The sequence below is a fragment of the Chiloscyllium punctatum genome, chromosome 40 (assembly GCF_047496795.1).
Source record: "Chiloscyllium punctatum isolate Juve2018m chromosome 40, sChiPun1.3, whole genome shotgun sequence".
NCBI lineage: Eukaryota > Metazoa > Chordata > Chondrichthyes > Orectolobiformes > Hemiscylliidae > Chiloscyllium > Chiloscyllium punctatum.
In genome coordinates, this window is record NC_092778.1 from 11863439 (window position 1) to 11880089 (window position 16651).

General features: G+C 43.1%; 1 protein-coding gene across 2 annotated transcripts in view; it reads left to right on the forward strand.

Moving 5' to 3' along the window:
* Window positions 1-790: 790 nt before the first annotated feature.
* LOC140464346 (cytochrome P450 3A21-like) overlaps window positions 791-16651 on the forward strand; it is a 51070-nt gene continuing 35209 nt past the window's right edge. Inside the window, exons 1-5 of one of the 2 annotated variants that reach the window (XM_072559299.1) lie at window positions 791-939; window positions 3478-3571; window positions 4991-5043; window positions 6555-6654; window positions 16412-16525. In XM_072559299.1, the coding sequence (XP_072415400.1) occupies window positions 842-939; window positions 3478-3571; window positions 4991-5043; window positions 6555-6654; window positions 16412-16525 (459 nt within the window). In that variant the 5' untranslated portion in view covers window positions 791-841. The remainder of the gene's footprint in view (window positions 940-3477; window positions 3572-4990; window positions 5044-6554; window positions 6655-16411; window positions 16526-16651) is intronic. The other variant, XM_072559298.1, reaches the window with a different exon arrangement.

Consider the following 16651-nt stretch of genomic DNA (forward strand, 5'->3'; position numbering starts at 1 on the left):
TTATAAATCGTACAAAAGTAAACAGTATCATTGTAGGATTTTTTGTTTATATTATAGGATAGCAGCACAGAATCAGACCATTTGACTCTAATTAATCCATTCACCTGTACTTTCCCCATAACTCTGCAAATGCTTCATTGTCAAGTATTTGTTCAATTGTCTTTTTAGGGTTACTATTAAATCTGCTTCTGTGACCCATTGGGCAGTGTATTCAGAATAAGTCGGTGAATGAAAAACAATTCTTATGTCTATTCTGGATGGAGCAAGAAATGCTGAAATGCTGTGATGACTAGGAGATGCCGGTGTTGCACTGGGGTGGACAAAGTTGAAAATCACATAACACCAGGTTATACTCCAACAGGTTTATTTGGTAGCACAATTTATTGTATGTTTCCTTTCTTTTCTATGACTGGGCTTTATTAGGCCCAAAAGAGGGAAAGTGTGTCTAAATTTGATGTCTCCGAAATATAAAAAGCCAGAGTCTGATCCGATGGTAGTGGGTTATCATTGCTATTTACTTACAAAATGATAGCGTGCTGAGGGCTCCTGGGGTACAGTGGTAGTGTGAGCCAGGAGACTTGCTTTCAAGTCTCCAAACATGTGTCATAATATCTGAGCAGGTTGCTTTAAAAATATCCATCTAAGACACCTTGTTCGCACGCGATGTTTCATCACCTGATTTTGCAAATATCAGTTAGAGTGTTGAACATTGATAGTTTGGTGTGATGAAGCAATCCTGATCCCGCCCTCTGGCTCTCTGCCCTCCCCCCCCCACTCCCTATAAACACAGCCAGCACTAGCTCAGGTTGCTCACAGTTGCTGCCTGCTGTTTGATCTCGGGATGGCTGTCCTTTTTGCAGAGAGTCTGGGGGCGATCCGGGCCGCTCTGTCCGACCAGACCTGGATCCTTCTCATCACTTTCCTGCTCCTGCTGGCCTGGTAAGTGTCTGCGGGATCTCTTTATCGCCTCGTCCAGCTTCCAACGATGGGACAAAACAGTCACAAAGTTCACCTGCAGTCGCTAACGGGGAAAGTTTGTCACCAGGTGGTCTGTGTGTTTGAACTCTGGGTGTGTGGCGGAGAGAGGGAGGGGGCTCTCCTCAGCCTCTGACCGCACTCCCCCTCCCCGGGCAATCGCTGCTGATTGTGGGGTATTTTCCCTTCCTCCTGCCCCCAGCCCTGAGAGCCCAGGCTCTGGCTGAATGAGGCTGGTCCCAGGATGGGAGAGAAGCTGATCCTTGTGAGATCCAATTTCGGGTGGGGGCAAAGGGGGGTCGGGGGTGCTGGGGAATGTCTGATAGTGAAGAGACAGTCAGACCTGGCAGTGTGTGAGAGGAAGCCATCCTCCTAACGCTGTAGATTCCTCCCTCCCTCCAGTGTTTTCGGTTGAGGATGAGAACAAGCTGAATGTCTGGGGCAGGTGAGGTTGACAGTCCTCTGTTTTGTGGTTATCCAGAAGTTAGACAGGACTGTTTTAATTGTTTATAGGGTTAGATCTATTCTGCCTATTATAATCTAGATCTTGTTTTAGAGCTAAGCAGTATTTACAATGGTATGGGAACCAGATCTTACATTTCCAGAAGGGCACACAACTGAACGATTTCTTCTTCATCAAATCACCAGTGGGATTTTGTCATCTATTAACCACCACCAGTAAATCATCCATGTTTTCCAATTGATTGATGTAGTTGCAAAGCCCATTAAGGGCCATGCAGACCATGTTGGGGGGGGTGGGTTGAGGAGTGGAGGTGAGGCAAAAAGGGGGTGGTAAATCAAACTGGAGTTGTAAGGGGAGATAGGAAGCCAGTTCTTCTACCCAAAAGTGTGTAATCACTCACAAGTAAGCATCTTCCCACCACCAAAAGCTCCATGACTTTGTTGCTTTTAAACTAATAACCAATAAAACACCCGTGTAGCCATTTGAATATTTACAGGCAATGCCTGTTAAGGGCAATGCAACCCATGAAAGGTTGGTGGGGGCAAGGAGTGGTTCCGGAGAGCAAGAAGGGACTACATCAAATTGGTATTAGATTAGATTACTTAGAATGTGGAAACAGGCCCTTCGGCCCAACAAGTCCACACCAACCCTCCGAAGAGCAACCCACCCAGACCCATTCCCCTACATTTACCCCTTCACCAAACGCCACGGGCAATTTAGCATAGCCAATTCACCTATCTTGCACATTTTTGGACTGTGGGAGGAAACCGGAACACCAAGAGGAAACCCACGCAGACACAGGGAGAATGTGCAAACTCCATGCAGACAGTCGCTTGAGGCTGGAATTGAACCTGGGTCTCTGGCCAGGGAGGCAGCAGTGTTGGATTGGGAAATAAAACACTGAGGAAACCAGTTCTTCATTATATGCTGCAAGTAGTCTCAGCAGCGGTTAGTCATACCTGGAAAGGATCCACACTCAATTACTTCAGCATTTGCAACATTAGCCACTTTTAGAAGCAAATACTATGAATGCTGAAGAAACTCAGTAGAACTGAGTTTAATTTAAATAAATGTGAGGTGCTGCATTTTGGAAAGGCAAATCAGAGCAGGATTTAATGGTGGGGTCCTAGGGAGTGTTGCCGAACAAAGAGGCCTTAGAGTGCAGGTTCATAGTTCCTTGAAATTGGAGTCGCAGGTAGATAGGATAGCGAAGAAGGCATTTGGTATGCTTTCCTTTATTGGTCAGAGCAATGAGTATCAGAGTTGGGAGGTCATGTTGTGGCTGTGCAGGACATTGGTTAGGCCACTCTTGGAATATTGCGTGCAGTTGTGGTCTCCTTCCTATTGGAAAGATGTTGTGAAACTTGCAAGGGTTCAGAAAAGATTTACAAGGATGTTGCCGGGGTTGGAGGATTTCAGCTATTGAGCTAGAGTGAATAGGCTGGTGCCTGCTTTCCCTGGAGCATCAGAGGCTGAGGGATGACTTTATAGAGGTTTATAAAATCATGAAGGTCATGGATAGGGTAAATAGACAAAGTCTTTTCCCGGGGGTGGGGGAGATCAGAAATAGAGGGCGTAGGTTTCCGGTGAGAGGGGAAAGAATTAAACGGGATCTAACAGGCAACGTTTTCACTTAGACTGTGGTGCGTGTATGGAATGAGTTGCTAGATGAAGTTGTAGAGGCTGGTACAATTCCAACATTTAAAAGGCATTTGGATGGGTATATGGAAAGGTATAGAAGGATATCGGCCAAGTGCTGGCAAATGGGATATATTAGGTGAGGATATCTAGTCGGCGTGGACAAGCAGGACTGAAGTGTCTGTTTCCGTGCTGTCAATTTCTATGACTCTATAACTGACTGTAATTGTGAAGTGAGAAACAGAGCTAAAGAAGAGTCACATTGGACTAAAAATATTAACTCTGGCACTGTCCTGTGGAGAGAGAAATAGATTTGCTGAGTGTTTCCAGTGTCTGTTGTACTTTGTTTTTATTGACATGTTCAGGTTTTGTTGTTGATGAGATAGTCATTCACTTTGCAGGTACAGTGTTTTACCATTTGGGTTATTTAAACGCATTGGAGTTCCAGGCCCAAGGCCACTGCCATTCATTGGAACATTTCTGCATTATAGAAAGGTATGTTTGTTTGTTTTCTTTCTCAACTCTGTCAAGAAATCCAATTTGAACTTTGCCTGTTGTGCTTCCTTTGACCAAGGGCTGATGGAGATTCCTCATACACATTTAAGGGTAAAGGCAAATCTGGAGGATGCAGGGTTGATTCTGGCTGACTGTCATCACGCTCTATTTAGTGAACTAGCCACAATCTGGTGGAACTCTCCCACAGGACTGTCTCACTGGATGTCTGTAGAAGTGAGTTTGAACTTGTACTCCTGTGATTGGCAGTGCTAGTGCTTCAACATTGGACTGACTGCAGTAGTATAAAAGAACTATTTTAACAGCATGGGTAATGAATGCAAGTTTTTAAGATGATCTCAGTTAAAAATGATAAGCAAGAGCGGACACAGTACCAATCCCTGTAGAACACCGATGGTCGCAGGACTGCAGTCTGGGAATGGTTAAGAAGAAAAGAAACCTCCATGTAGTTCCATACCCAACCTCAATGCCTGCTTTCAGCTTCATGTGCATTAGGGCTGGAAAACGATCAACAACAATAAAGACCTGATTATCTGACTTGGTGATTTAAGGTTGAGGGATAAGTATTGCCCAGATAAAGACTGCAAGCAGTAATTGCTGCTTATCTTTGAAATAGTGCTGTGGGGTCTTTCACATACACGCGATAAAAGGAAGGTGAGGCCTTGAGTTAACCTGTTGTCAGAGGAATACTGTTCACAAGAAGCTGTCTTCACCCGATCACCTCAAACAGTTGATGGGATGAGGCTGCTGTAGCTCCATGTCCTTCTCTCATTCTCAGTCTGGATGAGCAAGGTTCTGAGGTACATATACCTTGGTCATGGACATGTCTTAGAGGGAGTGAAGACAGAAGTTGGGTATCTCAGAAAGTAGTGGGACAAAGGGGGGGATGTTGAGGTGAATAGCACAAGGGACAGTTAAGGGGAAGCTAGAGGAACACACAAAGGATAAAGAGATTAAAAGGGGCCCCAACAGGAGAGATGGAGTCTTGTGCGGAGCATAAATTCCCTGAATACAACTACTGCCTCAAATGGCCTGTCTTCATCTATGAAAGTCATTTCAAACTGTCTGCTGTGTTTGGTTCTGTTGAGGTGACACTAAAGTATATTTGCCAAATACCAAAATGGAATGGAATTAAAAACGTGCATTTAGTGGTGGTTCCAGAAGATTCTTTTGACTAGAACATTGACTGCAAATATTGGCAGGAATGTGTTTCAGTGGAGTTCAAGAGGAACAGTGCCCTTTATATTGCCCCCAATTTTATACCTCACCTCCTGTCACTTGTTGGTGTTTTTGCACCAACCCTTAGAACTCACCCACCGCACAACCACACGGACTTGTACATATAATTTTCCTTCTATCTTCTTTGAGCTTTGTGATCATTTTTGTTTCCTTCCTGACTAGGGTATGTTTCAATTTGACACAGAATGCTACCAGAAATATGGAAAGATATGGGGGTAAGTGCATTTAATCAACTAGTGACTTATGTGAAGTTTTGAATTTTTATCTTCTTCAGAAATCCATTCTACCTCAGTCATATAGTGCAGCTTAAGTGTATGTGGTAAACCCAATTTAAGGATCATTCCAGTCTTGACATTGATTCAGTTAATACACTTCACAAAATTTGTGCACTGTTGACATAGACACCTTCAGTTTTGACTCAAAATGATGTTTTGAAGTTCTTGTGGAGGGATGTTCAACCTTCATGTACTTTTGTTCATTCTGAGAAATGTCTTCAATGGTGCTTTCACATTAAGCCTGACATTCACTCTGGTTTGATTCAAACACAGGTCGTACACTCTCCATCTGACTCACCATAATAATGGGGTGAAGTTTCAATCTGCTGGAAATTGACCTATTGCCACTATTTCCAGGAAGTCTGGGAATGGGTTGGCCTGAATTCTGTCCACACTTTCTATAGGATGGGAGCATTTCTGGGGGAGTGTCCTTGTCTATCGCAGAAATTCCATTTGCTGAAAACTGGGCAAGAGTCTGGGAAATGTTCCACCTGTCCCTGAAAGCTTATTGATCCAAGAGGTGACCTTTGATAGGCTGAGAACCTTTAAACTCTCACTTCCCTTTAGATGAGAATGGGCTTCAGGATGAAGGACAGGTGGATGGTGGTGACTAATTCACTCGCAGGGTGATGGTGAGTCACAGGGTGAAAGGCTTTAAGGATTGATTCAACATGCTTTTATTTATGTTTCATGTTTGGCAGGATTTCCTAGACCTGAACTATTCCAATGCTATCCTGCCCATCTCCTATTGACCCCACCTCATCTCAACCCTCCCCTGCCATTGCTACCTCAAATTCTTCATCCCTGATGTCTACTGTAGGTTGGTGGCAGAGCACTTACAGACTTGACAATTAGGCAAGTTCTCAAACAGCCTTCCTTTCAGCAGGGAAAACTGATTTGCATTATAATCTGCATGTGTCTGTGAAACCTGCATATCTAGATTTTCTGTGCCCAACTCCTGCTCACATTAAATATTAAGCCTATTTCTCTCTAACCCAGTTTTGAGTGAGTTGGGCGGTGGTGAGGATGTGTTGATATGTCTGTTTTAAGATGACAGCAGTGGAGACCTGGCTGTCTAGAGCACCTGAAGTTATTGCAGTGCAAAGAACAAACAAATAGCCAAGAAATTTACAGCACAGGAACAGGCCCTTCGGCCCTCCAAGCATGCGCCATTCTAGATCCTCTATCTGACCCTGTTATCTATTTTCGAAGGATCTGTATCCCTCTGCTCCCTGCCCATTCATGTCTATCTAGATATATCTTAAATGACGCTATCATGCCCGCTTCTACCACCTCCGCTGGCAACGCGTTCCAACACCCAGCACCCTCTGCGTAAAGAACTTTCCCCCTTTCACCTTGAACTCGTAAGCCAGCCAAGTCTCCCAATCAGACCTCAAACTTCACCTGAAGCTCAAATTCACTTTAGAACATTTCTACTTTTTTCCCTTTAGGATTTATGATGGACGGTTACCCATTCTCTCGATCTTGGATCTTGACCTCATTAAAATCGCCTTTGTAAAAGAATGCTACACTTTGTTCACCAACAGGCGGGTATGTATTGGACTGCACTGAAGGTTATCTGCTTTTTTATTAGTTCTTCTCACTACTGGAAAAAGCCCTTGTTTTCTTTATATGAATGTTAGAATAGCTTCAGTGGTTCATCTGAAATGTAATTTGATTCCCATGTTTTCTCTACCTGATATTGTGTACAGTTCTGGACACCGCATTATAAGAAGGATGTAGAAGCTTTGGAAAGGGTGCAGACGAGATTTACTAGGATGCTGCCTGGTATGGAAGGAATGTCTTACGAGGAAAGGCTGAGGGACTTGAGGCTGTTCTCATTAGAGAGAAGAAGGTTGAGAGGTGACTTAATAGAGACATACAAGATAATCAGAAGATTAGATAGGGTGGACAGGAAGAGCCTTTTTCCAAGTATGGGGACAGCAAACACGAGGGGACACAATTTTAAACTTAGATGACTTAGATGAGGGAGTCGAAGGGTGGGTCAGTAAATTTGCAGATGATACAAAGATAGGTGGAGTTGTGGACAGTGAGGAGGGCTGTTGTCGGCTGCAGAGGGACTTAGATATGATGCAGAGCTGGGCTGAGGAGTGGCAGATGGAGTTCAACCCTGCCAAGTGTGAGGTTGTCCATTTCGGAAGAACAAATAAGAATGCGGAATACAGGGTTAATGGTAGGGTTCTTGGTCAGGTGGAGGAACAGAGGGATCTTGGGGTCTATGTACATAGATCTTTGAAGGTTGCCACTCAGGTGGATAGAGTTTGTAAGAAGGCCTATGGAGTATTATCGTTCATTAGCAGAGGGATTGAATTCAAGAGTCGTGAAGTGATGTTGCAGCTGTACAGGACTTTGGTTAGGCCACAGTTGGAGTACTGTGTGCAGTTCTGGTCGCCTCACTTTAGGAAAGATGTGGAAGCTTTGGAGAGGGTGCAGAGAAGATTTACCAGGATGTTGCCTGGAATGGAGAGTAGGTCGTACGAGGATAGGTTGAGAGTTCTCGGCCTTTTCTCGTTGGAACGGCGAAGGATGAGGGGTGACTTGATAGAGGTTTATAAGATGATCAGAGGAATAGATAGAGTAGACAGTCAGAAACTTTTTCCCCGGGTACAACAGAGTGTTACAAGGGGACATAAATTTAAGGTGAAGGGTGGAAGGTATAGGGGAGATGTCAGGGGTGGGTTCTTTACCCAGAGAGTGGTGGGGGCATGGAATGCGCTGCCCGTGGGAGTGGTAGAGTCAGAATCATTGGCGACCTTTAAGCGGCATTTGGATAGGTACATGGATGGGTGCTTAATCTAGGATAGAAGTTCGGCACAACATCGTGGGCCGAAGGGCCTGTTCTGTACTGTATTGTTCTATGTTCTATGTTCTAAAGTGAGGGAAGTTAGGTACAAGACAAATGTCAGAGGTAGTTTCTTTACTCAGAGAATAGTAATGGTATGGAATGCTTTGCCTGCAACGGTAATAGATTCGCCAAGTTTAAGTGCATTTAAATCACCAGTGGACAGGCATATGGACGTACATGGAATAGTGTAGGTGGGATGGGCTTCAGATTAGTATGACAGGGTGGCGCAACATTGAGGGCCGAAGGGCCTGTACTGTGCTGTAATGTTCTATGTTCTACGATAAAAGGTATACCTTTCCAAGCTTTATCTATCTTGTTGTCTGGAACTTGCAATCCTCACCTCAGAGTCTGTAATTATTTTGAATTCTGAGAGGATTTCTGCATCCTGGTTGATGTCATGCAGCAGAAGGAATCAGTCATAGAGCTGTCCAACATGGTAACAGACCCTTTGGTCTAGCCCATCCATGTTAGCCAGTTAAGCTAAATTAATCTAGTCCCATATGCCAACATTTGGCCCAAATTCCTCTAAACTCTTCCTATTCATATATACATCCAGATGCTGTTTAAATATTGTAATTGTAGCAGCTTCAACCACTTCATCTGACAGCTTATTCCATACACGCACCACCCTCTGCATGAAAAAGTTACCCCTCAGGTCCTTTTTTAAATCTTTCCCCTCTCACCTGTTACGACACAGTGTAAACCCCTCTGCTAATTTAAACCAGACACACAGAGAAGCTCACCTCGTGCTGCAATCTGTTAAATTTCAAGTGGTAAAGAACTACCCCAAATATCACTATTTAAAAGAAAATTTAACAACTTTATTCTTTACGACCAAAAAACAACATTAGACAACAACTATCTACAACTTTATTTCCCTTAAACCTATCTTTTACCTTCCACTTTACAATATTGGTCCGTTTAAAAAATAAACCTATTTAGATTTTCAAAACAACTCCCATTTTAAAACCAGCCAGCTGTGTAGACTTTCCTCTGTAGATTTTCCTGGGTTGTCTTTTCTTCGGTCTTTTGCTGCACAACTCTCTTATGGAAAGGTACCTTTCAGAGAGCTATTCTGCTAGCAGTTGGTTGGTGCTTGGCTGCTCTTTGCCGTTCTGGCCAACTGTTCAAAAAACCCAATTTTATACCCCAAAACATCCGTTTGTCTCATTGCTTTGATGTCATCAAAACATTACAATTCAGATTTGATTAGATTTTGGTATCTTCGGGCATAATTTAAACACATTGGCCAAATTCGAACTTGCTGTGTACCATGGCAACACAGCTCCAGCTATTTGTTTCCCAACCAGATGATGTTACATTTTTAATTTGTTCAGAACACTCTGTGCTTTCAGTCAGTCCTTGCCAGCTTTGACTCTCTTAACGGTACAGTGCACACCTACATCTTCATAATACCTTAAGAAAAAAATGAACCATCATAATGAAAGGATGGCTTCATTTTTTTCTCTATTCTTTAACCACATTAGCGTGACATAAATATGACTTTAAACTAAGTTCATATTAACTTCTTCCCATATATATTACATTGAATGGATACCAATTTCTACTATACTTTATCAATTAAATCCGTGATAATGCATCTGTGCTTATATTCATATGACCTGCAACATGTACGATTTGTAAATTAAAAGTCTGTAACATCAGACTCCAATGAAATAGAACCCTATTCTTGTTTTTAAAGCATTCCAAGAATGTAAGAGGATTGTGATCTGTGTCCGCATCCGTCTCCGTCACATTGTTCATGCCATACACATTAAAATGTTGTAAGGCCAGTACCAAACTCACTAGTTCTTTTCAGTCATGGAGTATTCTCCATGGTAGATGCTGAGTTTCTTTGAAAAGTAACCAACTCGCAGTTCAATCCCATTATCATCTTCCTGTAGCAGTACAACTCCAACTCCTATGTCACAAGCATCGATGGCAACCTTGATGGGTTTCGAAACGTTTGTTGTAGCGAAAACTGGTATAGTAGTTAATATTGCTTTTAAATGATCAAATGCTTCCTGGCATTGTTCTGTCCACTGAAACTTTGTGTTGTTCTTCAGCAAATCTGTTAACAGTGCCATTACACTGTTGAAGTTTGGAACAAACTTCTGATAGAGTCTGCTTCGTCCCAAAAATTGAAGCCCCTCTTTCTTCAAGGTTGGTCATGGAGATTTCTCGATGGCTTTCGTCTTTGCGTTCCGTGGGGTCAACCTTCCATGACCAATGCTATGTCCCAAGAACTACACCTCAGCTTTCACAAATTCAGTTTTGTTTAAGTTTATTGCCAGTTTTGATTTTCTTAGTTGTTCAAAGAGCACTGCCAACTGTATCATGTGATCTTTCTAGGACTTACTAAGGATCACCATATCATCCAAATAGACTGCACAGTTTGTTAACTCAGCCACAACTCTGTTCGTGAGTCTTTGGAATGTGGCAGATGCGTTCTTTATTCCAAAGGACATCACTTTGAATGAATATAGCCCATTTAGGTTAGAAACGCAGAAATTTCTTCAGCTGTCTCTGATAAAGGTACCTGCCAATAACCACACATTAAGTCCAACATGGTGATGTAACTGGCTTCTCCAACTTTTTCTGTACAGTCCTCCAATCTCGGTACTGGATACAAGTCCGATTTTGTTACGGCATTGACCTTCCAATAGTCCGCACACAATCGTCGAGTCCTGTCGGGTTTGGGAACTAAGATGATTGGTGGACTCCACTCACTGTGGCTCAGTTTGATGATATCCTTGTTGAGAATGGCCTCATTCTGGACCTGTCTGGCTTTGAAAGGATTAAGCTGATTGGGGTGTTGTTTTATCAGAACAGTATTCCCTACATCTACTTCATGTACAACAGCATTAGTCCTCCCATTTGATTCTTACGTATGTCCTCATACGGCAGTAACAAATCTTTCAACTATGTTCTTTGCTCTTGAGACAGATAGTTTACTTCCAGCTCAGCACTGTCCCCATGACTTGTCCTACCTGCCTATCTTCTTTTCCACCTATCCACTCCACCCTCCTCCCTGACCTATCACCTTCATCGCCTCCCCCACTCACCTATTGTACTCTATGCTACTTTCTCCCCACCCTCCTGTAGCTTATCTCTCCATGCTTCAGGCTCTCTGCCTTTATTCCTGATGAAGAGCTTTTGCCCGAAACGTCGATTTTACTGCTCCTCGGATGCTACCTGAATTGCTGTGCTCTTCCAGCACCACTAATCCAGAATCTGGTTTCCAGCATCTGCAGTCATTGTTTTTACCTAGTTTACTAACCTATCCCAGTCCTCAAGGACTTCTTCAGTTTTTAACATATTTTGAGGCACATCAAACTTCACAACATCTGGATTTGATTCCTCACTTTGCGGGGCAGTAACTAACCTGTTTCAACAGTTCTTTCTCTCTAGTTTAATACAGTTTCAACATGTTGACATGACATATGCAATACAGGTTTTTTTAAATCTACCATCTTTACCAGATAGTTCACCTGACTCAACCTTTTCTCAGTTTGATAGGGACTACTAAACTTGGCTTTGAAGGGATCTCCTAACAGTATTAACACGTCATCCTCACTGGAAAACGTCTGAGTCTCAGAGTTTTTATCTGCCACCTGCTTCATTCTGGACTGTGCCCTCTTTAGGTGCTGTTTATCTAACTCACCTACTTGATTTAATCTCTCCCTCACCTCTGATACATAATCTAAGTGTGAGATCCCCAACTTTGTTCATGTCAATTTCTCTTTGATTGATTTCAATGAGCCTCTCACTTCATGTCTGAATATTAACTCGAAGGGAGTAAACTGAGTAGATTCATTTGGGGCATCTCTAATGGCAAACGATGCAAATGGGATACCTTTATCCAAATCATTCAGGTAATCCTGACAGTATGCTCTCAACATGATCTTCAAGGTCTGATGTCACCTTTCTAAAGCTCCCTGGGATTCAGCGTGATACACACTGGATTTAAAGTGCTGTATACCTGAGCTATCTATGACCTCCTTAAAAAGCCAAGCAGTAAAATTAGACGCTTAGTCCGACTAAACACTCTGGGTAGCCCATACCGCATGAAGAAAGCTACTAACTCCTCCACCACCCTTTTTACCTTAATACTCCGTAATAGAATTGTCTCCAGAAATCTGGTAGACACATTCATTATGGTTAACAATTACTGGTTCCCACTTATAGTTCTCAGGAAGGGACCTACATAATTAATTATAACCTGTGTGAAAGGTTCTTTGAATGCGGGAATTGGCAACAAAGGTACTGGTTTTATTACGATCTGTGGCTTACCTGCTATTTGGCATGTATGACATGTACAGCAAAAGTTAACCACATCCTTGGTCATTCCAGGGCAATAAAAATGTTTTTGTACCTTAGCCTGAGTCTTTCATACACCTAGGTGACTTCCTACAGGTAGTTCATGTGCTACCCGTAACACCTTCTGTCTGTATGCTACCGGCAACACAATCTAGTGCACTTCGGCCCATTTCTCCTCTGTGCTAACCTGCTATCGTTTCCATTTCCATCTGAGGATTCTATCTTTCAGATAATAGCCCTCAGGAATATTCTCTCCCTCCTTTTCGGAGTATGCATCCACATATATATCTTTTATCGTCTTGTCTTTCTGTTACAAGTCCATTAGCCTTTCAGGAGTAAACACTTCTGTCTGACCGTCTGCCTGTTCAGGTTTATCCTGCACCATTACATCAAAGAGGGTGTCTGTTAACTGAACCTCAACTCCTTCATCATTCTCTTTAGTTTTTGCTTCATGTTGTGGCTTATGATAATGGGATCTTGTTACTTCACAGTCTGGGAAAATACCAGGATATTTTTCTTTTAACTCCTCAGTTTCTTGAAGTTCCTTGGGCTTTTCCACAACAAGGGGTATCACTCCCACCTTGGACTCTGCTAAATCATTCCCAAGAACAAACTGGATTCCTGGAACTGACACTCTGTCAATCACTCCCACTGTTACTTCCCCAGCCTTGAGTTTGCACTCCAACCTGATCTTACATAGGGGAAAAGTAAATTTCTGTCCCTCTATCCCACAAATTCCATACACTCTGGTAACAGATCAGAAAGAGTGCACATTCGCTCATCTCTTACTATTAGAGACTGGTTAGACCCTGTATCTCTCAAAATTATAAGTTTTTGCCCTTCTCCCCATGTTCTTTCTGAGTAAACTTTACCCATAGAGGCAAATTCTTTATAGAGATCAGGCACTAACTCTAAACCCAGCCCTTGCCTAGGCATGCACTCTCTTGCAGCTCCTTGCTTTTCTTGGTGTTCCCTTTACTACTTTCACTAATGCCACTGGCTTAGCTTCTTTTACCACGTTTTCTCACAATGCCCTTCTTTAATGACCAGCACTGTGACTTTGTGTCCCACTTTACCACAGTGGAAACACCTGAGGCCTTTCACCTCCATTCCACCACCTTGGGCTTCTTTTCTAACCTGTGGTAAACACTTACCAGTGCTCTCTACCCTTGGTTTCATAGTGTTGGATCTCCCCTTCTCCCAACTTCTATCTCTCACAGGACGAAATTCTGGCCGGAAGCTTGTCTTATGCACCAGCATTTATTCATCTGCTAACTCTGCTGGACTTCTCACTTCCTGAAATTTCTGTTCATCCACGCTAATTCTTAACATTGCTGGAAGTATATTTTTAAGCTCCTCCAGCAGAATAATCTCTCTCAGAGCCTCATACGTCTTATCTATTTTTAAGACCTGCACCCGTCTATCAAAATTACTATGTTTAATTCTTTTGAACTCAACATAAGTTTGACCTGGTTCCTTCTTTATGTTTCTGAGCCACTGTCTATACGCTTCTGGTACCAATTCATAAGCACTTAAAATAGCCAGTTTGACCCCTCCATAATCTCTTCACCCCTCATCTGACAGCGCGGCAAGAACCTCACTAGCGCTGAACCAGCATTACCCATAAATCCTCGGGCTACCCCAACTGCCTAGCCGATTTTTCAAATGAAATAAAGAAGGCTTCAACATCTTTCTCGTCAAAATGTGGCAGAGTTTTGACATATTTGTATATATCACTACCTTCTCTTTCAACCTCCAACCTGTTAACTTAACTTTGCTGACGAAGCTGCAACTTCTCAAGTTCACAATTCTCTCTTTTTGCTCACCTAAGAACCTTCTCTCTCTTTTTCCTCTCTCTCTCTCCCTTGCTACTCTCTTACTCTTTCTATCTCCCTTTCTCTTTCCTCTCTCTCTCTCTGTTTGTTTATCTTCTAATTCCATTTTCCTCAATTGTAATTTACGTTTTTCTAACTCTGCATTTGTATATTTCTCTAACGTTCCTAAATGTTTGAGTGATTCCCTTACAATTTCGGCTTTACTTTTGTCCTTGGTTAGCTCACTTAGGGATGGGCAATAAATGTTGCCTAGCCAGTGGCACCCTCATCACCACATGAATGAATAAAGAAAGAAAAGTCCTGAGAGTGGATATGGAAAAGATGTATCCACTCGGTGGGATGACTAGGATCCAAGGGCATGGCCTCAGAATGTAGGAGCGTCCCTTTAGAACTCAGATGAGGAGGAATTTCTTCAGCTGGGGGTAGGTGAATCTGTGTAACTCTTACCATAGAGGGTTCTGAAGGTCAAGTCATTCCGTGTGTTTAAGACAGAGACAGGTTCTTGATTGATAATGGGAATCAAGGATTATGGAGAGAAGGCAGGGGGATGAGGTTGAGAAACACATCAGCTGTGATCAAATGGCAGAGCGGACTCAGTGGATCAAGTGGCTTAATTCTTTAATTCTGCTCCAGTACCTTAAGGTCTTATGATCTAACATATGAAACATTAACCCAATTTGGCAGGATTACATAGTTTGTTATGTGCCCCTCATCTCTTTGAAACTCAATATTTTCAACACAGAAGGAAAGAAGCCATTCAGTTCATTGAATCTGTAGCTGCCAAAAAGTAACTAATTATCCGACCTAACTGGCATTCCAGGTCTTATGGGGTATGGGTACAGTGGGATGGCATTCTCCCAGTGGCTACCTTCCCTGGCAATGGGACATGAAGTTTGCTGCATTGGACGGTCTGTCTTTTTCCCATCACCCACCTCCTGTGATTAGAATTAGAATGTGAAGCAGTAGATACGTGTGATGTTTCAGTGGAAAAGCTTTACAGTGGTAACACCTGGCCCTCCGTCAAACAGGGAGACCTCACAGCCACGATGTTTCTGCACTGCCTTTGACATGAGAATTGTCGAGAACAATAATTACATTTGCATTTAAATTTAACTTGTATGTCACATTAAGTCGGTTTCACTTAATTCACATGCGCATCTCCATTATTTATTGAAAATAGCTCAATGAGAGAGCAAGATATACTGGCACACATCTTGGTTGGCACGTGGATGATAACAGGGGAGTAGGGAAAAAAACAACACTTTTGCTTTGTTTTTTATTGAATACAGAGGCACCGCAATTATCTGGAAATCAATTATCCGAAGGAGATCTTGAGGTCCCAATAGAAACATTACATCAAAGATGTGTTTCCAACACTGAACGCATCTTTTGTTTACAATGATTGAACAGGCACCGTCTCCAAATGACTGACCTCCCGTCCTCTCTCTCTCTCCCCTCACACATTCCCTGGAGTTCTACAGAGTGGAGTACCCTAAACACCCCTTTCCCAGATAATCCATTGTCCTGTACAGGGCAGAGTTGGGAACTTGTCAAAAAGGAGCATATGTGTGTATCGCTCCCACAAAGGCAGCAACAGTCTTGTTGGTGTACAGTCTGGCTGCCCCAGAGAGAGGGCGGCGGGGGGGGGGGAGGGGCAACGTTGGACAGGTTTGGGGGGTCGGGTGGGGGACAGTGTTAGACAGGGTTGGGGGGCAGGAGGTGGGGGGAAGGGCGATGTGGGATGGGTTGCGGGGGTGGGGGGGGGGGGGGGCTTGTGTGCAGTGTGCTGCTGCCTCATCTCCTGAATGGGGAACAGACTTAAAAAACTCTGAGCCCCAGAGGAAAGGCACTTAATCGATTAACCAAATAATCGATTATCCAAACAAAATAGTGCCTGCTCATCTCGTTCTGATAATCCAGGTTCCTCTGTATTCATGTTAGTGCCCAATGTTATACTCACGAGGGGACGTGGCTGAAAATGCAGGCTCAGCTTGCCCTGTCTTCTGTGCATGGTAAGAGAGTTTATCCAAGAGAGATTTTCGATTAATGTAAGGCCCATTTTTGATTTTGAAACTGGTGATATCCCCAGTGAGTTACATCTCAAGAATCCACCCCAAATTGAACCTTAGACTTCAGTGGAATAATTCCCATCTGTTGCCAGAAATTTTTCCATAGGCCAAAAGACCAGTAACTCCAGCAGTGACTCTTGGATGGTTTGGGAAGTGGTCTGGCAGGGTTAATGTGAAAACCTCTTGAACCTGACATGTCATCTTAATTTCTTTTATAGGACTTTGGTCTGAATGGCCCATTGACTGAGTCCATCCTGGTGGTCGAAGATGACCATTGGAAGAGAATCCGAAGTGTGCTTTCACCAACTTTCACCAGCGGGAGACTGAAAGAGGTAATGAACCTCCAACCCATTCCCCAATAAATGAATGGCTTGTCTCTGCCTGTACTTGTACATGGCATGCAAGATGAGCTACATGGAAATTATATGCAATATTGCACAATACTAATAATTGGATAT